This window comes from Peromyscus leucopus, chromosome 4 (genome assembly GCF_004664715.2).
Source record: "Peromyscus leucopus breed LL Stock chromosome 4, UCI_PerLeu_2.1, whole genome shotgun sequence".
In the NCBI taxonomy this organism is placed as follows: domain Eukaryota; kingdom Metazoa; phylum Chordata; class Mammalia; order Rodentia; family Cricetidae; genus Peromyscus; species Peromyscus leucopus.
Window position 1 is genome coordinate 123,182,360 of NC_051066.1, and position 25,705 is coordinate 123,208,064.

The 25,705-nt window shown below is 41.7% G+C and overlaps 1 protein-coding gene across 4 annotated transcripts in view; it reads left to right on the forward strand.

Moving 5' to 3' along the window:
* The window catches only part of Kiz (kizuna centrosomal protein), a 109,196-nt gene that overhangs the window by 47,412 nt on the left and 36,079 nt on the right, over nt 1-25,705 (forward strand). For all 4 annotated transcript variants that reach the window (XM_028881851.2, XM_028881848.2, XM_028881847.2 and 1 more), the window contains one exon: nt 24,833-24,914. In XM_028881851.2, the coding sequence (XP_028737684.1) occupies nt 24,833-24,914 (82 nt within the window). The remainder of the gene's footprint in view (nt 1-24,832; nt 24,915-25,705) is intronic.

Sequence of the window (25,705 nt, forward strand, 5' to 3'; positions counted from 1 at the left end):
CTCTGTGTAGTCTTGGCTAGACTGGAGCTCATTATGTAGACCAGGCTGGCCTTGAACTCATTGAGGTCCACCTGTCTCTGCCTCTGTTTCCTGAGTGCTGGGATTAAAGGTGTGCAACACCACACCTCACTACTGACAGTTCTGCATTAGGAATATCAGTTTGTATTTTTCCTTTTTGTTGTATCTTTATCTGGTGTTGGCGTCAAGGTAATGCTGGCTAATAAAATGAATTTCAAAATTGAATTTTTATAAGAGTATGAGAAAGATCACTGTTAAAAATGTTGTAGAAACTACCAGTGAGGCATCAGGTCCTGAGCTCTAGTGGGAAGTTGTGAGTACTGATGCAGTCTCTTTACCAGATACAGCTAGCCAGACTTTATGTCCTTCATATGATATTAGTAAGTTTTCATCCTCCCTCCTTTATTTCTAACTTTACTTGAGACTTTTTCAATATGGTACCATTATTTTATTTAAAATATTTTAATAAATTTAACATCCAAATTATTAATAATAATCTTAAAATATTTCTGTTTATTAATTTTAGACAGCATCTCATTATATAGCACAGGTTAGACTTGAACTTCCAAATCTTCCTTCCTTAGACTCCCAGGGACTGGCTTCACAGGCATACACTACAACTGATTTTCAATACTTTTACTTTTTGTTGGTGTATAATTGTAAATATTTTATTGGGTGTGGTATGATATTTGAATATGTGTAGCATGTTAAGATAATATCAAGGTGATTGGACTATCTTTCTCTTTATCGTCCTCTTCTTCCTCTTACCTCCCTCACTGTAACTTATACGTAGACATAGCCATACAACAGGCTATGTCTAGATTTGACAACCCAGGTTTATTCTAATAGTTTCCTGACCCCTGGCCTAGATTTTTCAGGTTCTACTCCTGACTCAGGCATGGAGCTTTTCCCTCTGAGTTATATGAGCAGAGTTTGGTTACTAAACAAAGATGAGGTTCCATGAAAAGGAAGAAGGGGAAGGGACATTGAGTAGACACTTACACTGTCACTGAAGTTACTCAGAAGAGGAGCTTGTAGGGCAAGGGTGTAGTTCAGTGACAGAGTGTGTACCTAGCACACGTGAGGCCCTGGGGAAGCATTGAGGAAGAAAAAGAGGTGTGGCTGCAAGAAACTGGCAGACAGAGGAGCTCCGTATGGAGATAGAATGCCACTCAGGAAGTTTTACTTGGCTTTTGGTACTGGGGATTGAAGCTAGAGCCTGGTCTTGCATGAATTGCTTAGGCCAGCCCTAGACTCACTATAGCCCAGTCAGCCCTGGAACTCTGGTCCTATTGTCTCAGCCTCCAGAGCACCTTGATTACAGGCCTGTGCCACCAGCCTCAGCTCTAGGAAGATTTTGACATGTGACTCTGGTGGCTTTATAGTCAGAGTGCCACATTCAACTATTTTATAGTGAAAGGATACTACTTTTATAATCAGAGGAAAAATAATAAGAAGAATAAGTCCTCAAAATCATGTTTTTGATGTTCTAAGTTGAAATTGTGTGGTAGATGCACAAACTCAGTAAGTTATTGATGAAAATTGCTGGCATGTACACTTTAAATTAGTGAATTTGATAATATGTAAATTATATCTTAATAAAACTGCTTAATAAAAACAGTTTCTTTTGGGGCTGGAGAAGTGGTTCAGCAGCTAAGAGTACTTGTTGCTCCTGCAGAGGACCCAGGTTCAATTCACAGTTATCTATATCTCTAGTTCCAGGGGATCCAATGTCCTCTTCTGACCTCCATAGGCATGGGACATACACGGTGTGCATATATATATATATATGGGGCAAAAAACCATTCATACACATAAAACAAATGTTTTTAAAAAAACTGTCTCTGGAACCTAAAACTTAAATACATAGACCACAGCTATGAGGTGTTTGCCCATGAAGGCAAAAGCACCTTCCGTTCTATGTTGCTGTCACATATCACAGCTTTCATTGTGACCTTAGAAATCATCATGTAATGGAGATGCTTTTAATGACCATTTAAAACACAGACACACACACACCAAAACCAAATATTCTTCATGCTGTCTAAACTGTGCCATAGTTTATAGTCGAGTGTTTAGCATGCATACTATAAAAGTAAAACTGATGAAAACACAGTAAATTATTATATATTTTTATCTTTTGATATCTTTTTAAAATTTGTTTCCTCTATGGGTCCATTACGGCTCTTTCTGTTATATGTAGTAGAGAATCTCTTTTCAGCTGGTTTAAGTGAGGTGGGGAGAGGGGCACGTGGACAAAGCTAAGAGCATCAGTGAGGCCAACAGTCCAGTGTTCAGACTACCTTTGCTCAAGGCCCAGCTAGTACCAGTGGGCTCAGCTTCCTGTCTGTCTCTTGGCTCCCTTCTTCCTGGATTTGGTCAGCTGTCGGGCACTGTTACCTGAGGTCTTTGTCCTGGCATGCTAAATCAGAATCTCTCCTTGACTGTGATGGTATCACATGCCCATTTCCTTCTTAACCACACTAGCAAGAGGAGTGTATCATCAGTTTCTGCCTGGACCCCATGGTTCACCTTGAGCCATGGTTCACATGGGCTGGAGGGGGAGTGGTAGCTCATCAGAACTTGAGTTCTGTTCCTAGTGGCTGGATGACAAGTTGTAGCACTTTGTCCCTTGTAGTTGGGATTTTTCCTGTGTCTTGCCTGGTCCTCAGCCACTCAGACCCAAGTAAACACACAGAGGCTTATATCAATTACACATTGTATGGCCATGGCCTATGGTTCAAGCTTCTTGCTAGCTACCTCTTATTTCTTAAATTAACCCATTTCTATTAATCTGTAAGTTACCATGTGGCCGTGGCTTACTGGTCTGCTGGCATGTTGTTCCTTTGGTGGCAGCTGGCATCTCTCTAGTTAGAATGTCCTGCCTAACCTTATTCTGCCTCACTATTGGCCAAACAGCTTTATTTATCAACCAATCAGAGCAACACGTATTCGCAGCATACAGAAAGAAGGACATCACCCTTCATCATTGACTTCACTTCTCCTTTTCATTGCCATCCTCCTTCAGTTCCACATGGTCCGCCTTCCCTTTTATTCTCTTTTTAATTTATCACTTTTAAAGAAAAGTCTTTGCAGCTATTGGTGACAGACTTCAGTTTTAAAAAAAAAAAAAAACATTCATTTTAAGAAAGAATTTGATGTCTCCTAGTTAATGTCAGGAACTATACCCATAAAGCCTCACCAACATGACTACCCAAATGTGAATTGAACAGGATGGCATGCCAGAGTGGATGGGAAAAGCCCACTAGGCCTTCACTCTACACAAAGAACAACAGGCAACTAAGGAATGCTGAGATCTCCAGGGAAGAGCACACAATTGGTTGTATAATACCAAATGATCGGCCCTGAAAACATACATACAAGTAACATACAGACTAAGTGTATTTAGGAATTTATATGTGTACGTGCACACACACGCAATAACAATGAAAAATGAGTCCATGAGTTTGAAAGAGAGTAAGGTGGGGTATATGGGAGGGTTTGGAGGGAAGAAGGGGAAAAGAATATTCAAACTTGATAACTAGAATGGGAGTGCTGTCCCTCAGTGAGAGGCGAGTGTATGCAGATAGGCCAGGTGGACAGGGAACACAGAGGAAAGAGTGAGGCCTCTTGTGTCTTCACTTTTATACTGAATCTTACTGTTGTGAATCCTGGTAGGGGTAGAGCATTGCTCTGACCCGCAGGGGAGATAGGATGAGCAGTTCTGAAGCCCTGTCCTTCTTGGCTTTCAAAGGCTGTCTAGATTTTTCTTTTTCTTCTGCCAATGTAAATCAGTCAGTCTGGCTGTCATTTTAATAGTCTATATGATTGAATGTGGTAAGAAGAATGCTATATTTGAACTTGGTTCCTTTTTTTTTTTTTTTTTTGTGGTGAGTCTTAAATAAAGTCCTAAATTTTAAAGGAAATGAATCTTTGTAATTTGGGAGATTTTTGTCAAAATCACCTTACTAGAATTGGAATCATTGGTCAGTAGTTCTTGGCATGACTTCCTGAGGAGTTGTGAACAAATATCTATAAACCCCAGTTAAGGCACCAACGTAGACCAAAGAAATTATTCCATCTACATCTAACTTCATGAACTGTGGGGGGCTCACATTTCCCCAGAGTACTCTTCAGTAGAAGCGGCAGGAAATATTAGTTAGAAGTATAGAGGGGAGAGAAACAGATAGAAAATACAGGATAGACTCAGGAGGGCCTGGATCCTAATCCATCGTCCCTGACTGTCTCTACCCTAGGGTTTTTAAAGGAATGCCAAAGGGTGGAGCAAAAGACATTCCCCCCAGCACAGCCAAGTGCAGACATCTCTGGTACTCAGGCCCATGGTTCAATCATCCTCTTTCTGCAGACCTGCTGGGTAAAGCCACGAGGGAACCTAAATGGCCCCAACAATGAACCAGTGAGTTTATTGGGCTTAGTTACAGGAATAGGAGTGACCCCCTGTGTCATTGAAAAAAAAAATGGGTGAAAATGTCCCATAGGCTTCATAAAGTAAAGTGCCCTCTTCAGTAAACCTATGTCCTGTATACTCGAGCATCTCCCACAGGCCTGTTGCATGTGGGACAGGAAGGAGGGAGTGGTTGTGGTCTCGGGTGAATGTCTAATGACTTCCTTGGTCTTCTAGAAGGGAATGTTAATAGACCCAATTTTGTGAGGGTCAATTGTGGATAAGCACCGCCACTCTGATTGCAGGGTGGTAACAGTATTGTGATGTCCTGGGGATCATGAGGACAGTGCCACACAACAGTACTAGAAGAGTACTTGCCTAGCCCGTGAAGAGCTTCTCACTTCAGTCATCTGAAAAAAATATTTTTACTAAAATTTTGGTACCTGTTCTAGTTGTTTACTAGAAGATAACAAAATAAATGGAAAAATGAAAAAGGATAGTATTATGGAAATAGATGATTTTGTTGGCATTGATGGATTTTCTTTTTTAAGAAATCATGGGCATATTGCCAGTGGTTTGATTTTCATATTATATGTACATTCATTGCCTGTTAGCAAATCTTTTCCTAATTTGTGTATTCGGTGGTATTTTGCAAAATTTCTGTGAATTCGAGTGTTCTTCATCTCAGTGATTCAAAGCCACTGCTTCAATCAAATCTCCTTCCAGGGTTGGGTCTGGAACCTTGACAGTCTTACTGGTGTGTTGGGCATATGCTGGTCAGGGGAGCTTCAGAACCATCATCCCGTCTTCAGCTGAGAGCCCACTTAAAATTGGTGTCTGCCATTTTGGAAAATGAAAACATTTGGGCTGTGTTTCCATTCCCTAAACTCTGACACTGACAGGAGAAGTGTGTTCACCTGGTTCCTGGGCTCTACCTAGGAGAGCCAGTAGCTTTTGTTGTTTTCTTACAACATTCGGCCTGCTGCCTTTTACAGATTGTTTATTCGTAATGATGTGGGTTTTCCCCACTTGTTCCTTATCTTATCGTTTTGTTGATGGCTCCTTTCAGCAGCTTCTTAGGAGAATGAGTATCTGAATCATAAATTGACTCCACTCCTTCAGTTTAATATAGTGCTGACTCTTTGAAGGGTTCAGCTGGAGCCCAGTCTCTACAGCAGGCCTGCTTCGCTCCTACCATACTCACCAGCAGGAGGCAAGCGTATGGCCAGGCATGTATTACTTTGGAAGGTGCTTTCCCCAGCTGCTCTCACTTCCCTGTCATCTTAAAGGTGGACCTAGAACAGAGTCGGAGCATCGGGAGGGACTGGTCCCGCTTTTCTTTTTCTGTTATTTATTTATTTATTTATTTATTTATTTATTTATTTATTCATTCATTCTGTGTCTTTTACATCATGTATCTTGATCCCATTCATTTACCTGTCCCTTTGCATCCATCCACCCTCCGCCCCTGCACACCCCTCAAATAAAACAAAACTTAAGAGAAAAAAAGAAAAGAAAAAAGGGGGAAAAACTTAACAATCTCTTTGTGAAAGCTGCAGTGTGTCACAGTGAGTCATGCCATGAACCCTTTTGTCCATGTATCTTTACTTGCAAGTGTTCATGGCAAAGAGTCATTGATCTGGTTCGAGGCCTCTGGTTTCTACTGCACTATCGATGCTGGGCCCCCACTAGGGCTCCTTCTGGATATCCTGTTGTTGTCCTGTGTTGTAGAGATCCTGCAGCTTTGGGTCTGCAGGTCAGGTCCCTTCACATGCTCCAGCAGATCATACATGGAGTGGATGATGGGGCAGGCCAAGTCATATCCTTGGGTCTAGGCCTGGGCAGCTGTAGGGTTGGTCCACCAGATGTGAAATGGAGACAACTCTCCCATGCTTACAGCTTTGGGGCTGGCTCACCTGCACCTGCACTAACAGGTTAGTTCTATCCTGTTGTCCTGTCCAGGCGCAAGACCTGCTCTCCTGCGTGTTGCAGCTGGTGGAGGTCAGGGACAGCGTTCCTGCTCTTATGACCATAGGGCCAGCTCTCCCAACTGTCCCAGATGTTGATGGGCATGGGGGAGGAGGGCAGCTGTCCTCCACCTATGCCGCCACCACAAGACATGAGAAATGAGGCAGCTCTCCCATGCTCACAATTTCGGGACTGGCTTACCCATACCTGTGCTAACAAGGTTGGCTCTACTGTGCTGTTCTGGCAAGGTGCAGGGCCTGCACTTGAGAGTGTTGCAGCTGGTGGGGGTCAAGAAGAGCTCTCCTGCTCTTATGACCACAGGGCCAGCTCTTCCACCTGCCCCAGGCGTTGCTGGACTCGGGGTGCGGAGCTCTTCCCTGCCTCTGCCACCGCCAGACAGATGGGTAATCATTGCCCCACTTTTCTTATCACGATCCCCCAACCCTCAGTGGAAGAGGAGACTCTTTGCTGGACCTCATTCTCGTCCTTGGAGTTAGTTGGCCTACATAGAGACACATTTATCCTGGAAAAGTGACATATTTCCAGGACTGGCGGGTTTTGACTTTGTTCTGTCGTTTTGTTTTGTTTGAGACAGTCTCACTGTCTAACCCAGGCAGGCATTAAACTCACTGTCCTCCTGCCTCAGCCTTTGAAATGCCAGGATTGTGGACATGTATCATTATGCCCATCTTATTTTTGAGTTGTGAATGTTGCCTGAGACTTCAGCAAGCCTACCTGCAATTCTCCTTTCCCAGTCAGAGGGCATAACCTTCATGTCTGCTTCCTTATACATCCATATATATACATGCATACATATGTACATACATACACATATATACGCACTTCCTTCCTTTACATATGTACTTATACATCGCCTTCCATATACATATGTACACAGGTATATATGTGTTTGTAGACACGGACACAGAACTGTAACAACACAACAGTCTGTTGCTTTCCTTTTTGCTGCTTTTAGGCCCCAGAAAAGATGATTCTACCTTGACCATATCAGTTGTCTTTTCCCCATAAGTACCTTCTAGAGCAGCAGTTCTCAACCTGTGGATACTGACGCCTTTGGGGGTTGAATGACCCTTTCACAGGGGTCACCTAAGACCATCAGAAAACACAATATATACAATTTCAAAAATTGCAATTATGAAGTATCAGTGAAAATAATATATTTTATGGTTGGGGGTCACCACAACTTGAGGAGTTGTATTAAAGGGCTGCAACATTAGGAAGGTTGAGAACCACTCACTGATCTAGTGCTTACTTATGGAACCACTTAAAATAGTATGTAATAAATACCTAAAAGTAATATTGCCTATAGTATTTTATGACTTCCAGAATACAGGATCCAATTATGTTAAATTTGGGAAAGGTATGAAGTTGTATGATTATAAGACATTTATCCTAGACTCTCTGTTTTTCGTCAGATAGTAGCTTAGCCTCTGTATGCCCTGGAGATCCATTTGGAAGTCCATTTGTACTTCCCTGATGGAAAGCTCAACTAACACCCTTATAATTAAACAGTTTTGCCAATGAGTCAGTGCTGATTTCAAAGAAATCTAGGAAAATAAGAATACATTTTTTTATAATCTTCATCCCTTACCTATCTGCAACTAGGAGGATTTTGTCAACCTGTATATTAAGCGTGGCATCCATAGTTATCAAAGAGAGAATGGACTGCAAACACTTATCTTTTTCTTAAAAGACATCTACAGCTGTCACTAATGATTCTTGGCTACTAGAAACAGTGACAGGTTCAGGCTGGTTATCTCTGCTCTGGGGTGGAGGGAAACTTCTATTATAAATTCTCCCAGGCCTTGCAGCTCCTCATTAAGAAACTTTTTTAAAAATGCGGTAACAGGAGGGGCCTGGTTTTGAGGATGGAAATGGAACAGAATGATGAGGTCTGTTGGGAGGCCAAAGGCGGGTAAAGGCAAGAGTGTTGCTTGTGCAGTTTCCGTGACAATGAAGGGGACCTTAGCACAGCCGGACGGCACCCTACAAAAGGTAGCCCATAATTCGAGCTGTCAGCTTAATCACAGTGCTTCCAGGTAAAGAGAAGGACCCCTTGTTTCCTGGGTAAAGAGAGGCAGCCTTGTTTGCTGACCCCTGCTCCCCAGCCTGCCGCAGACCGCCCTGCTCTGTTGGCCTTTGTGTTGCGGGCCCCTCCTTCTCTCCTTCTGGGCATTGTGCTCCCTTCAAGTGGCCCCCTGGAAGGGACCACCCAGGGGGCTGCACAATGGGGGCTGAGGTAGCCACCAAAACATAGGTTTTGTAAGACAGCCGTCAAAAGGAAAATACTGTTTAACTATGTATGTGTTTGTCTTTCCACAATCGTTTTGTGTAGCCAACAAAACCCGGTATACAAACTTCACAGTGGCATCGGGTGTCAGCCTTGAGAGAGTCACAACCAGTTTATTTTCCCAGGGCACTAATTCTTGCTGGTTTTTTGTTTTTTTGTTTTAAATGTTTTGGGATTTATGGCCAGGAAATTTGATATCAAAACGAACAAGTTGCATTAGCTTTATTTAACTTTTATTAGTAGTCCTCAGAGCTGGCAGCTGAACACCATTCTCTGGTTAAATTTGTCTGTGATACTACTTAACAAAAGCCAGCCTGGAATTCAGTTCTCAATGGCCATTTACACCTCTGTAAAAGGATTAGCTCCAGGCAATTGTTCCACTGTTTAAATCTTAATTTGCATCCTTATGGAGGTAGCACTTTACAGACCTCTCTGTTGTGTTTGTATACCTGTGGGTGGGAGGTCACCAGACCTTTCTCTGACTAGTGAAGGTGCCAAACAGTTTCGGAAGATAGTATGATGCCACACAGATTGAATTAGTGACGCAGACTTGCTTTGGCTCATTAGTTATATGTTACAGCAGGTGGGGCCCATGTGTGTTTGCTATATGGATGCATTTAATACAAGTATTTAAACCTAAGAACTTTCATGATCTTAGGAGGATTTTAAATGTTGTGAGTTGAAATCAAATTTCTTTGGGACAGAAGGTTAAGAAAAAAGAGACAGAACTTGATGGCATGGTAGTTTTAAAAACTAATCCTTTCTGTCCAAATCATTTGGTTTCATTTGAAAAGTGCCCCTCACTTATATTGCCCTGTGTTAAAGGTGCCCCTGGTTTAGGTTGCTGTCTAGGCAGCAGGTGAAATTGTCTTCTCACCAGCACGAAGCAGTGGCTCTGCATTGACCTGCAGTGATTCTGAGTGCCCAAGGGTGCAAATGAAGCTAGGTCGTGAATATAGTGGGGAGAGGAGGTTAGGATTTAACTGGATCCAATAATTGAAACAGAAAAGATACGTGGTGGGAATGAAAATAGAAAACATGGGATATGTTAATGGCTACCTTATCACCAATGCCACTGTTTCTCCATCATAAAACAATTGGTCATTATTCACCAAACTTGTAATTGTGCCCACAGGACAGACACCCTGTTCTAGCTACTGAAGTCACTGAAGCAAAAAGAATTGTATGGATTGTTGATAGTATAGTGTTCAGGATAGAAAATATAATTTTAAAACAGTGGTTCTCAACCTTTCTAATACTGCAACCCTTTAATACAGTTCCTCGTGTTGTGGTGACCCCAAACCATAAAATTATTTTGTTCCAATTCATAACTATAATTCTGCTGTGGTTATGAATTGTAATGTAAATATCTGTGTTTTCTGATGGTCTTAAATGACTTTTGTGAAAGGGTCTGTTGACATCCATAGGGGTCGAGACCCACAGGTTGAGAACTGATGAAAAGGCTCCTGCACTCTACACTTCCCAGAAACACATGCCAGACAGAAGGAGAGTACACAGAGTTGTTTCTAAGTAAATATCACCATTTCACTAAGTGCTAAGAGCATTGTGGGACATGGTGGCACTTGCCTACTCATCCCAGCACTAGGGAAACTGAGGCAGGAGCAATACTAGTTCCAGGCTGGTCTGGAATTGAATGCATGAAGCTAAAGGATATTAGAGAGCTTAAGGATATTTGGAAGTGAAAACAGTGTCGTGGTCCATTGAACCTTGGTGAAAGTTGAGTCTGAGTATTCCAAGAGAGTTGGGCCAGGCTGAGAGCTTATTGAGGTTCAAGGAAACAACCAAAATTAAGTTCGTTTTATTTATTTTTTTATGTATTTTTAACTTTCAGAGTTTGTGAGACAATGACTGGATCTGTTCATTCAGCCTCACAAGGCAAGAGATTATATTTTAGAAGTGAAATAATTATAAAGAGAGACTATCTGCTCATTTTGCTTTTATATATCTGTGCATATACACTAATTGAGAACAGAACATCCAGAAAAGAACCCATCTTTGATTTCTACTTAAAAGGAACTTCTAGTGTATGAGTTTGCCCAGCAAGTTTATTTTAAACTTATTTATTTATTTAAGAACAAAAACAGAAAACTTGGACAAAGCTTCTCAACAGGCTTTTGGTCTTTTTGCCTCTGTGAGGATGAATGAAGTTTAGTGCAGAAAAGCAGAAAGGCTGCCCAGAGCTCTTTCAGAGAATATGCTCGTTTTCCATCCCTCACCTCCCTTCTGTGGAGAGCTGTGCTTACTTTTTTGTCCTCTGACAGAGACAGCTTAAGGGATGGAACACTGACTTTTTGGTTTATAATTTCAGGTCATCACGGTAGTCTGTAGCTGAACTGCTCAGGTCACGGTGAACAGGATGCAGAAAGGACCAGAAGTAAGGCCAGATTTTAACCCTTAAGGTCCACCCTTAGTGGCCTATGTCCCATAGCTAGATCCCAGAGCAGCACCACCTGTGAGGACATTTCACATTCAAACTGCATCAGGAACCATTCTACCTCAGTCCCAAAGCAGAGCACCCTCTTTCCTCATAGCTTTGCCTGCTAGTGGATGTGGAAGCTATGGCGGGTAAAGGGAGGAAAACCATTATTGGAGGAAGGGAGGCCAGGGCTCCTAGAACCCTCACCAGGAAGGAAGATAGGGCCAAACTCATGAGTGATGGAAATTTTCACCAGACACTGGGATAGGAAGACCAGTTGCCTTTCTCCTCTTACCTCTGTGGATGTTGGTTGTTCCTAAATAACTCACTCATCACTTGGTATCTCCTCTTGGAATGATGCCTTTTGTTGTTGTTCATTTGGAAATTGAGTTTCCTTCTTGAGGTGTTTGAATAAGAATGGCCCCCATAGGCTCATATATTTGAATGCTTCTTTACCTGGGAGAAGGATTAGGAGGTATGGTCTTGTTGGAGTTGGTGTGGCCTCATTGAAGGAAGTTTGTCACTGGGGGCGGGCTTTGAGGTTTCAAAAGTCCACACCAGATCCTGGTGCTGGTTCTCTCTTTCTCTTTCTTTCTCTGTCTCTCTCTCTCTCTCTCTTTTTTTTTTTTTTCTCTCTCTCTCTCTCTTTCTATTGCTATGTTTTCAGCACTACTCCTGCCTGCTGCCAGGCTACCTGCCATGATGAGAATAAATTAAGTCTCTGAAACTGTAACCAAGCCTCCAATTAAATGCTCTCTTTTGTAAGAGTTGTTTTGGTCATGATGTCCCCTCATAGCAGTAGAACACTGGCTAAGACACTTCTCTCCCCCTCCCTCCACTCCTTCCAACTCCCCCTCAAGGTCCATTCCTCTTCCATTTCCCTTCAGAAAAGAGCAGGCCTCCCAGAGATATCAACTACACATAACAAGTTACAATAAGACTAGGCACAAGCCCTCATATCAATGCTGGACAAGGCAACCCAGTGGGAGGAAAAGGGTCGTCCAAAGAGCAGGCAAAAGAGTCAGAGATACAGCCAACTCCCACTGTTAAAAGTCCCACAAGAACACCAAGCTATACAACCATAGCATATAAGCAGGGATCTTGTGCAGACCCATGCAGGCAGGCTCTGTGATTGTCACTTCAGTCGCTGAAAGCCCCAGTCAGCCCTGCTTAGTTGATTCTGTGGGCCATGTTCTCACAGTGTCCTCTGGTGCGGCGTGCTCCTCGGCCAGCGAGGAAGAACGACCACCATGCGAGGATCCTTCTCAGAACACACTTTATTGGAGCGCCTCTTGATTAAGGGAGAGCGGGAGGTGAGGGGCCCGAGGACTAAACTGCAGCTGCTTATATAGGGAATCAGGCAAACGTGCCGTATTGTGATTGGGTCCCGCCAGAATGCGAACACGGGGAGCCACGGGATAGGCTGAGGACATAAGGCCAATTACCATACTCATGCATCATAGCCAAATATGGAGTTGTTTACAGCTAGGCTACCAGGAAGCCAGCGCCATCTTTGAATAGCGGCTCCCTACACTCTGGCTCCTACAGTCTTTCCTCTCCTCCTTCCTCAGGGTTCCCTGAGCTCTGCCTAATGTTTGGTTGTGGGTCTCTGCATCTGCTCCCATCAGTTGCTGGATGGAGCCTCTCTGATGATGAGTGGGCAGGCACCAATCTGTTCTTCTGGCTGGCAAAACCTGCTCTTACCTAAAATTTTACTGTAGGTATAAACAAATATAGTGTTTTATGGTTATTTTGTCTTATTTAAAATACAGTAAAATATTATTTAAAACTTTAAACAAATAGCATTATGTAGTTGAGCTCAACACTATGTATGACCATTTGAGACTGCTTTTTCCCCATGGAAAATAAAACTACCAGGCCAAGCATAGCTCACAGCACCTGAAACACAAAACTGAAGTCTTCCAAAAGATAACACTCACAGAGACATGAAGAAGTCATCAGGCAGAGATGAGAAAAGGCTTCATTTCTGTAGCCCTTCACATGGGAGTTTAATATTTTCATTTCTAGCTGAAATGAAAAAATAGTACTTTTTTTCTTTTCTACTATTAAAAAAAAATTTTCCTTAATTCATGTGTTCAGAACAGCCTGAATTGGCATTGTTTTCTTTCCAGTTGTCTCCAGGGATCTTGATTTTACCTCATAGCTCCTGATAGTTCATTCACCTGCCTGGTGACACCATTGACTCTGGGCTCCCCTTACTGCTCTGGAACTGGCTTACTTCTGGGGATCCTCCTCTTCCAGAAGAATAGGGCAGGTATTCTTGATGAAGTGACTACTTGATGAACCTTCCATGAGGAGCCAGGAGCCAGATTCTGCCTGGGCAGCAAGAAGTTTGAGTACAGTAAATCAGATTGGTCTGGAGTCTGGAAGGCTAGGGCAGCAGACCTCAGTGACACAGGACCTGACACAGGACCTAGCCCAGGACCCAACACAGGGACCAAGAAACCCAGGCTGAAAATTTGGAACTTGGCTGCAATTAGAGCACCAGTGTCGTAGATGACAGTCAAGAGGGGCTTGAAGCCAGTGGCTCGTTTGTATTTCCTGTTCTGTAAAGACCTGCTTCAGAGTTGGGGTAGTCTGAGTCTGCACTCGTTCCTCACCCTCTAGCAGTCAGCCTGCATTATTCTTTATTTCTGTGAGATCAGGCATATGACCACCACATCCATTCAGTAACATGCCTGAATACTCCACTAATTACCAACAAGCAGGTTAGCATATTGCTTAATAAGTGGTTTTATAAATAATCTTCATTTTCTTTTCTGTGTATATGTATTGGATATTCCCAACTCACAATGTGATTAGCTGCTTCTAAGCAGAAATACTATTTTGGCTTTAATATTTTCTCCCATATTAGTTCAGAATTATGCTTCCCACCAGTACACATTTTATGAGGTAATAAGTACCCAGCCTTTTTGGAGGTTTCTTGGTACAGTGAGTTAATGTAAAACAGTGACTAAATTGTTAGATTCTCCCAATGAGCAAAGAGACTACCTTTACTCTTCTATACCTCCAGTTCTTATTAAAACTCAGGAAACTTTACTGCAGTGGGATCTGAATGGAAAATAATAGTCATTTTCTGCATTTAGGAGTAGAAGATATAACCCACACTTTAGCCAGAAAATTACAATTTCTTAGCAGTGACAATTTAAATAAATTTCATAGGCTGTAGAGATCTGACTTTATAATGATTGACAATAAAAAATTAGCCTTTTCTGCTGTTAGGGTCATCAATATTCTCATCAGTCTTATAGAATGTGGAATGAGCTTGCCCAGCTGTGGATTTAAACACCATTAAAGTCATCAAAGGGCTAAAAGTTACTTCCTCCAGTGGATATAAAACTGCTACAAATATACAAACAAGTTTTTCAAATTGCCCCATTTTACATCGTTGTAGAGAGACAGTATAGTTGCTGCATTTTTATGTCTCGATTATATTACAGATATATTTCAATAAACCATGGGAGAACCACCGGAGCCTCTAGAAACAGGCGGTCTGTGCTTAAATAAACATCTCGGGCGTACCTGTTTTATTTTATAGGCTCTGTAATCACAGTGACATTCTGAAGGAAGACCTTGAAGCTTACAGAACAGCTGTCCTTCACAACTTCCCAGATTTGAAGCTGGGGCAACAATGCAGAACAGGAAGTCAGGTATCTGGCAAGAAATGGCTGCTGTGATGAGGCATCCGTCTTGTTCCAGTGTATCAAAATCAAAAGATTGACAAGTGGTGAAACTAGTACACACTGCCCATGCCTTGTAGCTATCAGTTTAACCTTTTGATGGACAACCTCATCTATTTGTCTACAGATGTATTTGTTTCTTATTATTAGTGAACTTCTTATGCTCAGTGCTTTCTTGTAGCAGTGTTTCTGAGATGACGTTTGTCCATAAATATACAGATGTTTACTTTGGTGGGCAGGGGAGGGAGGTGTAAGCTTTGACTGATGCACAGTCAGGTGAGCAGCCCAGGATTTATCCACCATAGCTACCAACAAGTCCTCAGCAGGTTTAAGCACTAGGTGGGTTCCCAGATTTCCAAGTTCACTCTAAATGTAGACCCCTTAGTCTAAAGCTGTTTCTTGAAATGTGATCTCAGGACGAGCAGCATCAACAGGATCTGGGAACTTCTTTTGAAAAGGCTCACTATTTAGTTCTACCCTAAACCCAATGACTCAGGAACTCTGAGGGTGGGGCCCAGCCATCTCAGCCTAAATGAGCCCTTATTTAAAGCCCTCCAGTTTAAGAACTTTAAATGAGTGTAAAGCTGGGATGAGAGAGGGGCCTACTAGTTGGTTTCTAGATTGGCTGAAACTTGAGCCAAGATTTGTACACCTCTTTGCTGTGTCAGAAACCTATTCCACACCCTCCACCCACTTTTAGCTGGTCTCAGTTTCTCTTTATGGTCTTAGAAGTTCTGTAGCATCTGGACTGTTTGCGTTATAGATTCGTGTATAACATGTGATATGTAGTAAGTACCTAATGCATTTGCCTAAGTGTTACTGATGTCACAACTCTGCTTTTGGGGTGAGGGATGCTTATATCTCCTCTTAGACTATATCCTCACTGTTTACTGGTAGAGAACAAATAATTACACAAGAATTATCAGTGCTTGCTTGTTAAAGACCATCAATGGATACTATCTTAATTACTTTCCTATTGTGATAATAGAAATGTTTTGTGAAACACTAGAACAAGGACAACTTCTATAAGGATGGCTTTATTTGGTACTTACATTTCCAGAGGGGTAGGAGCCCTCATGGCAGGGAGCACAGCAGCAGGCAGGGAGCAGCAGCTAAGAGTTCATGGCCAGATCTACAGACAGTATGAATGGTGAGACTTTGACACCTCAAAGTCCATGCCCAGTGACACACTTCCTCCATCAAGGCCACACCAACTAATCCTTCCCAGATAGTTCTGTCATCTGGGGACCAAGTATTCAAACACACAAGTGTATAGGGACCATTCTTATTCAAAGCATGAAAGGTGGGACCCAGTGAACTAAGAGAGAGCAACTTTGTATCTATATGGTTTCCATCTAATGCTGTCTTCTCTCTTTCAGGGGTCACTTAGGATGTTTTATGTTAGTGAAATAACTAATAGGAAGAGAAGTTCATTTCCTTAGAGTAGAATTCAACTTACATCTAGTATACATGGGCTAGGTAGAAGTTGGAATTACCATCTCTTGACACAGAAAACTTCAGTGAATTAGGTGGCCCCAGTTTATAATACTTCTACATTTCCATTTATGATCTCTGAACTAGAGGAGGCTGGAAGTGACCTTCCTGTTTGGTAGCTTTTCATCTTCTATCACATTTTTATCATGCAGAATAAAACCAGCTGTCTTAAAATTCTGCTTTACAAGGTGATGGGAAGGGCTTGTGGGATCTATCTGAGCTTTGTGGGTCGTTTGGTGATTACAGGTTACAAGGCTCTTTAGCAAATCTTGTGGCTTTTTCTTACTGCCTTTTATATGTTTATATACTATTTGACATACCCACAGTTGTGATATGGAAAGTGTATTTGCATTTATAATAAATGATGCATCATGTAACTCTTAAACCTAACTGAGAATGTGGTGATAAGATGGGTCTATATTGACTACACTAAGGATTGTTCATCCATAAAAGAGCATTGATTTCCATTATGAAAATTTTCATTTCATATGGCCTTCAAACTGCAGTTATATATACATCAGCCCTCCATAAGATATAATCCTTTATGACCAACACAAATTGTAAAATTAATAGTCTTCAAGACTTTTCTTTGCTGTGATTGATCATTTATAAAAAACAGATGAAGTCAGAAGGGCCTGCTGTTGACACTATGCTCTGTTACAGTTAGAGTTGCTGTGTATGTTGTTACCAGAGATGCTTTTTTAAAACACTGATTGTCACCGGCTCATTCTCTAGCCTTGGAAAAAAGTGAAGTGTTTGTGGCCTGTGGGAGACAAGCAGTCAGATACTGAAACACAGATTCTTTTGATGAATTTGAACCATCAGGCTTCCCTCTGCCTTCCTTGCACCGACTTTGCTGCACCCCCTAGCACCCAAGAGTTCTAGCAGGGAACGTCCAAGAATGAAGTACTCCTCTGTGATCTTCCCAGGGTCCAAATAGTCAGCAGGCCAGTTTGATGAGCCATTCCAGAAATTCAGATTTGGAGAGAATGGTTTACTTCTGTTGTCCAACAGTTAATGACTCAAATCTCATAGAATTCTAAGGCAGGAAGTCACAGGGCTTAGCAAGGTATGAAATTCTTAAAGCCTATTGAATAGATGAAGTTGCTATGGCTGTGCCCTGCCTCACTCCTGGCAAACATGGCACTCATAAATGTCTTTTAATCCTACCATAAAGTAGGACACATACCCTAGAACATACTCCAGAAGATAGTGTGAAGATTTGGAATCCTACTCACCAAATGAAACAAATTAAAAAGAAGAAGAAAAACAGATGAAACCACTGCTCATCATGGTTGGTTTCTGTTAAGCCAAGGATTGATTTTATGTTATGCCAAGAGCTTCATATGCAAAACTTAGCGTTAGTAGTTAGAGGACCATGTTCTTATTTTAGACAACTATGAATTAATATGATTCACATCATTTGGATTTTGAATTGTTTAAATTTTTTTAATAAAACACTTTAAGGAGTTTTATCATATATGAAAATGTAGTAAGACTTCTATCATTTGTTGTATTTTCTCCAGGTGCAACTAACTCTCTCTTAGTATCTACTTTCAAATATAATTATTCTTTTAAGCTCAGGGAGTGAGCTTTACATTACTTGTAAAGAATGCAAAATTTTCTTTGTTTTATTCTACTTAGATTCAGAATATAACACAGGCTAGTTATTACTGTGCATTTAAAACATTGGTCTAATTGTCAATCTGTAGTAAGTCAGTTGTAGTTAAGGAAAAGCTGATATATTTGTTCCGACATCCAACTTTCTTTATTCTCCATGGTGTTGATGTTTCAATTTTCACAATATATACTAAATAAAATTCCTTTCAATTCTTTGTACTACCTTGCAAATTTTCACACTTAGCATGTTCATGTAGAGACACGGGAAAGACTCTATTCAAGGACAGCTGTGGCTCATACATTCCTTGCCCCAGGTGTCCTGAAACAAATCTTCAGGAAAGCTCGACAGTTAGATTAGCTTTTCAGAAGTCAAATCTCAGATGCTGTTTGGCCCTGCACAACCCAGTTAATTGGCTTTGTCTTTTTGTAACAAATAAATACATTATTAAATAATAAATAAATAAATGCAAGGAACTTTAACTAGGCTGGCCTCAGGGAGGCTGCAACTGGCTTGGAGTAATAGTAACCAACATCTCACACCTTGGCTTTGCTTCTGTGGAAAATCATATGGTGTAGTCATCAGAGAAAGCGTTCTCTCATAATTTAATTTACCTAATTGTAAATGTAGTCCACTCTATTAAACTTGCTTTCAGCTAGAAATGACTGACTTACTTCTTAAAACAAAGATACTTCATGAGTGGCCTAGAATTTGTAGATGAAAAGTCAGTTCATTTTCCAGTAGGAAAATCTAGTAAGAAACAGAAGTAAAGGTTGCTTCCTTTCATAGAGTCAGGAAAGGGGCATCATTGATTTGTGATAGGAACCACATTGCCAAAGGTGCTTTCTGCCAAATGAGTGGGAAGTCTTAGAATCAGTCTTGGGAGTTTTAAATGGATTCTAAAAACTCACCCCATTTTATGCCAATTTCGGAAAACTTGTGTTGGGTCAGGAAAGACATGTTAAAGAAGATTCTGGGCCAGGTGTGTTGGCGCACACCTTTAATGCCAGCACTCAGGAGGCAGAGCAGGTAGATTCTGTAAGTTTGAGGCCAGTCTGGTCTACATAGTGCATTCTAGATCAACCAAGATGAAATGATGAGTCTATCTCAAAACAAAACAAAACAAAAATAACAACAAAAATTCTGAATTAAACCTTGAATTTCTCTTCTTCTACATTTTATCATGAAAATTTTCAAATACAGCCAGACATGGTAGCATATACCTGTAATCCCAGGACTTGGGAGACTGATGCAGGAAATTTGATGTAATTCAGGCCAACCCGGGCTACATAATGAGATACTAGAGAGAAAGGGAAAGGGGGGTAGGGGAGGAAGCAGAGGCAGAGACTATGAACATGAATTAGAGAAAATTAGAACAAAATAAAAAAGAAAGCCCACTCTGGGAAGCCAAGCTGGTCTCAGGAGACTAGGAGGCTCTTCTGTGTCTTAGCATGCACAGTACCTCTGGCTAGATAGGAAAAACCCCAAGTCACAACTGCACAGTGTTCCATGTGGAAGTCTGGTCCAAACCACAGGCCATAGACTATGGTGAAACCCACTAGGTCTCTAGAAAAGGGACCAGCAGTGACAGGGGTTACCGGTGCTACGACCTAAGGAATGCCAGCAGAAAGTTCACTTACAGCCTTTCAGGTCCTAGAGACGGAAAGACGCCTCTAGTTACGATGCCCACTGCCCAGCCTATGTACCCTACCCTGTGATTTAGGGGCCAACAACACAAAGATCAGCAGAGGAAGTATAGTACCGCAGAGGTTCTGACACATAGCCAGAAAAGGAAAAGCAAGATGGCTAGAAATAGTCCGTGTCTGTACTCAGTGACCCCATAGACCAGATACCATTTAATAGCTAATGTGAATGCTGTAGGTTACTTTGTTCTGTGCATTTCTCTCAATACAGTTTTTTTTTTCATAATACTTTTACTGATTATTTGGGAATTTCATATCATGAACCCTGAGCACACTCACTTCCCAGTCCTCCTAATTCTGACCAATTCCCCCACCGTTGGGATATTTCCCCCTCAAAAAAAGAAGAAAAAGAAAAGTCCAATTTGTGTTGCCCATATACCCACTGGAGCATGGCTAAACTCTCAGTGGCCAGCCCCTTTAAGAAAACTGAGTCCTTCCCTACCTACACCTCCTACCAGAAGGCGTCAGCTGTGAAGAGCTATGTTTCAGCATCTTTATCACAATTTTAAAGAGTTTGATGGCTTTCTGTCTAGGCTATTATTTTTTGGAGGGTGTGTGGGATTAGAACTTGTCACAGAAACCTGTGTACCTCCTTCTCAATTATGAGTCTGCAGTCATCAGTACCATGGCAGAAGTAGCTTCCTTGCCCTTTACAGTTAGCAGGAACATGGATCATGAACTTACACATAGTTTCTGATGACAGCATGGACCACGAACATCCACATGGTCTCTAGTGGCAGTATAGACCACGGACATCGATACAGCCTTCTGCTGCTGCATGGGCTGGACAGCATGGACCCCATCATAGCCCTCAGCAGCAGCACAGGCCAAGGACATGATCTCAGATGGCAGTACAGGCCACTCACATCAATATGGCTTTATGCTGTAGCATAGACCTTCAATGATAACATGAGCCTTGGACATCAACACAGACCCTGGCTACAGTAGGACCGTGGACCTAGACATGGCCCTTCGTGATAGCAAAGACCACGGATGTCAACATGGCCTCAGCTGGCTGCACAGGTTACTTACATCAACATGGTAACTTCAGCCAGGGGCATCAACAGGGCTCCTAGCTGCAGTAGGACCATGGACATCCTCATGAACCCCTGGATTCAACATGTGGCAGTGAACCACAGATTCCAAAGTGACCTCCAGTGGAAGCACGGACCATAGAGGTCGTTTGAGGAGGTCCAATCCAGAAAATGAACCTTTCTTCATTTGGACATCCTGTTGTTGCTAAGAACCAGGGTGATGGTGCAGCTGGGCAGTGTGTTCAGGGGAGCTAAGTTGTACTGCAAGCTCCAGCCTGCTGCACACCACCCTGTTGGCCCTATGTGGCAAGGACGTGTTCCCTTGTCCACCGCAGCCTTCTATCAGACCTATCGCCTCCATTGAGTCTCTAGTTCTGCCTCTCTCCACCATTCACTCACTGCTCCTCTACTTTTCCCAACTCTCCATCAAATATTTGTTCTTCGTAGTGGCATTGGAAACTAGTGTGTCACATTGTGTGTATATATGTTTGCCCAGACAGCTTTGTATGCAAATACTCATTGCAATGAGTCATTGGTCTGATTCAAGGTTTCTAGTTTCTGAAGCCCTATAAATACTGCACTATTGCCAAGAATTGTGGATATTCTGCTATTGCCCAGAGTCAGGGTAATGCTGCAGCTATGCAGAGCATCCAGGAACAGGTTCTGTGTGAGGTCCTGGCTGCTGCATACCTCCCTGCCTTCTATGTCTACAACCCTGAGGCTCACCAGGCTTGACCTCTGTGCTTGTAGCCTATAGGATGTAGTCAAAATTGTCCTCAACACTAATTATAGGTACTTCAGTACCCCACCCTTACCAATAGACAGGCCATATAGACCAGAAAAATTAACAAAGATATGGCTCAGTGGCACTTTGTGCTATTCTAGACAATCTAACTTAGGTGTTCTCAGTACCCACATGGTGGCTCACAGCCATCTGTAACTCTAGTTCCAGAGGATCTGACACCTCTGGCCTCATAAGTACCTGTACATGCATGCACGTTCATGAACACACCCAAAATTAATTTTTCTGATCTTTGAAAATTTAGCAAATAGATAGCATAGCTAAATGACATTACATATCAAATGACTTAACAGAACTCTTTATAGCATCCCATTCTGATACTGTAGAATACAACGGCCCATAAAACTGAAGACATTGGCAAACACAAAGCAATTCTTAACAAATACAAGCAAATCAAAATAATTTCATGGAGTCTGTTTGATCCAAAAATGTACATTGGAGAAAAGACAGCTGCTTCAACAAATGGTTCTAGAAAACTGGATATCTGTATATAGACAGTGAAACCTGAGTCCTCTCTCTCACCATAAAGAAAAAAAAATCAATTTAAGTGTTTCAGTGTAACACCTGAAAGTCGGAAACTGTTAGAGAAAACTATATAGGGAGGGGAAACCTCAAGGTGTAGGCCAAAGCAAGGACTCTCTGAAAAGGACACTCGTGACTCATTAATGTTACTGCATGAAAAAAGCTACACACCAAAGGAAATTATCAAGTAAAGAAGTATCTGCAGAACAGGAGAAACTTTGCTGGCTATCAGCTGACCAAGTTAACATTTAAGATATGTAAAGAACTCCAGAGAACTGCTTAAAAAAACAGTCATTAAAAACACAATAGAAGATTCTCAAAAGACGAAGTACAGAGGGCCAGTACACACATGAAGAACAGTTCAGCATATTTAGCCATTAGGGAAATGCAATTAAAACTATACTGAGCGTCCATCTCACCCGGTGAGATTGGCTGTCACTGAGCAAACAACAAATGCAAGGATGTAGGGCATGGGGAAGGTTGGAAGGAAGAAGAACTCTTATACTACTGGTAGAAATGAAAATTGGTCCAGCCACTATGGAAGTTCCTCAAAACACTAGAGATAGAACTACCGTAGGGCCCTGTTACACCATTCCTGGGTATGTGTCCAAAGGACTCTTGTCAACATACCACCCAGGCGCTTGTGTGTGAATGTTCGCCTCAGCACTTCATAGTCACTGTTATGAAATCAGCGTAGGTGTCTGACAACAGATAATGGATAAACGAAATGTAATATATATGCAGTGGAGTTTTATTCCACCATAAAGAATGAAATGATTATGTTCTTTGATGGGAAATAAATACAGGTGGAGATCATCTTATTACTCAAAATAGCCAGACTCAGAAAAATAGTACATGCTTTCTCTCACTTCTGGATCCACTACTGTACCCTAGATTATTTATAGCTACTTCAAATAATACCCCCTCCACATCCTTGTGTGTGTGTGTGTGTGTGTGTGTGTGTGTGTGTAGTCCAAAAGTTTTTTTTTAATTTTGTTTATATTTATTTTTAAATGAACCCATGAGTTTTTATGAATTTATTGTGTTTTTAGTGCATTGTAGTCAGTATCCCTTTTGCTGCTCAAGTTCTCCCTCCGTCAGCTTGTGGGAACCCCTTCAGAACAGGCTGAGTCCTTTGACACTCCTCAGTGATTGTTGGGAACATTCTTAGTTTCTGTTACTGCATGATGGTTTGGGTTATCTGATGAGTTTCTTGCAACCAGACTGAAAGAGAGCCTCTCTTTAAGGAGCTGCCTTTTAGTATAGCAACTGGTGCTGTTGCAGCTCACACTTCCTCCTTAACTCTTCCATAATAGTACCTTAATTATTATTATTTTTTATTATTTTATTTTACAATATAATTTAATTCTACATATCAGCCACGGATTCCCTTGTTCTCCCCCCTCCCGCCGCCCTCCCCTTCCCCAGTGCACCCCCATTCCCATCACCCCCAGGGCAAAGACTCCCCCTGAGGATTGAGATCAACCTGGTAGACTCAGTCCAGGCAGGTCCAGTCCCCTCCTCCCAGGCTGAGCCAAGTGTTCCTGCATAAACCCCAGGTTTCAAACAGCCAGCTCATGCACTGAGCACAGGACCCAGTCCCACTGCCTGGATGCCTCCCAAACAGATCAAGCCAATCAACTGTCTCACCTATTCAGAGGGCCAGTACCTTCATTATTTTAATTGTAAGTAAGTCATAAAAATTGTAAGTAAGTCACGAAAAGCTGTTGTTGAGATAGAGATGTGACTGATGTCATTTACAGATTATATCATACTTCTAGGGTATGTGGCTGTGCTTTATAATTATACAGTGAGTCTTAAAATACACTGTGTCTAGGTTGCAGTATAGACCATTTTGTGAGACTCAGTAGGATTGGCGTTAGGTAGCTAGACTTGCAAAGCTTCTTGGCTAGTTCTATGTGCAGTCCAAGTTGAGAATGCTTGTTAGCAATGAAATCATTCTTTTTTTTTTTTTTTTTTTTTTTAAAGAGGGTCTTGGAAAGATAACTTAATGGGATCAGGTAAAGATATATGTGGATCCTGGGGACTCACCAGAGAGCCAGTCTAGCTGGAACAGACTGAGAGACCTCGCCTCAGAAATTAGCATAGAGAATAATAAAAGACAACCGATGGCCAATGACCTCCACATGTGCACACACAAGTGAGCACAACTGGACATAAGACACACACACACACACACACACACACACACACACACACACACCCCACAGGGGGATTTGGACACAGGTTTTTGTTTGTTTGTTTGTTTGTTTTTGTCTCGAATATGTTAGGTTTCAGACTTTTCTTGATAAATGTTCTAGTAACTTGACTTTAAAGGCCTTTAAAAATATGGAAATCAGGCCGGGCAGTGGTGACGCATGCCTTTAATCCCAGCACTGGGGGGTAGAGCCAGGTGGATCTCTGTGAGTTCCAGGCCAGCCTGATCTACAGAGTGAGTTCCAGGACAGGCACCAAAAACTACACAGAGAAACCCTGTCTTGAAAATTAAAAGAAAAAAAAAATCATAGCTGGGATATAGTGGCACTCGGGAGGTAGAGGCAGGTGGATCTCTGTGAGTTCAAGGCCAGTCTGATCTACAAAGAGTTCCAGAACAGGTAAAGCTGTTACACAGAGAAATTATGTCTTGAAAAACCAAGACAAAAAACAAGAACAAAAATATGGGAATCTTCTAATTCACCCATTTCAGCATGTTTAAAGATCTACAGTGTGTCTCCCATTTCTGATTATGGGAATCTTCTAATTCACCCATTTCAACATGTTTAAAGATCTACAGTGTGTCTCCCATTTCTATTTTACAGATCTGAACAAGTACCAGATTGGCACTTATTGAAGACACAAGGACAGTGTATGAAGGAACGTGATAATTCTTCTAAAGAAGAGGTACGTAGTGAGGCTATTTTCTTAGTCATAACCAAGGGCTAGGGTTAGTGGTAACTTTTATTTAGATAAGTTCCAAAAGTATACAAGCTATTTGTTTGGGGAAATAGCATATTCTGAACGAAAAACATATTTGAAAAAATGGTAACAGTGGTAAGGGGGGTTTCATGAACTTTCTGATCTTTGACCTTTTACATGTTTTGTGGAAGGACCTAACTGACTTAATGCTAATTCCCAGAGGTAGCTTAAGTATATCTACCATAACATTTTCAGAGTTTAGAAGCATCTGTAACATTCTGGTTTTCTGTCTGTATGCCATACTTTAAAATATTATAAACTCATTAATGTTAAGCCAACAATTATGTTTTTGATCCATATTATACACAAGTACTAGACCAGATCCATTGGAAGAAAAGAAATATGTGCAATGCGACCCTCTCCTTCTAAGGGCTGGTTACCAGGATGCACATAATAAAGTGGCAAAGATGTGTGCCTTCAGAAAGGGAGCTGAGCTACCTGGAGAAGCAGTGAAAATGAGCTTTTGATGGAAGGAGTATAGGAACATGTAAGGTGTGACCCTTTAGAAATTAGCTTTTGACAGAGTGAGACTGGAGAAGATGTTTGGGGTGACAGGGAAGAGTTGTAGGAACCAATGAACAGAGGAAACCCAACACACATGAGGCAATAGAACCATTTTTTTTTGTAAGATTTATTTTATTTTTAATTGTTTGTATGTGCAAGTGAATGCAGGTACTTGTGGAAGCCAGAAGAGGGTTCCATATCTCCTGGTGTTT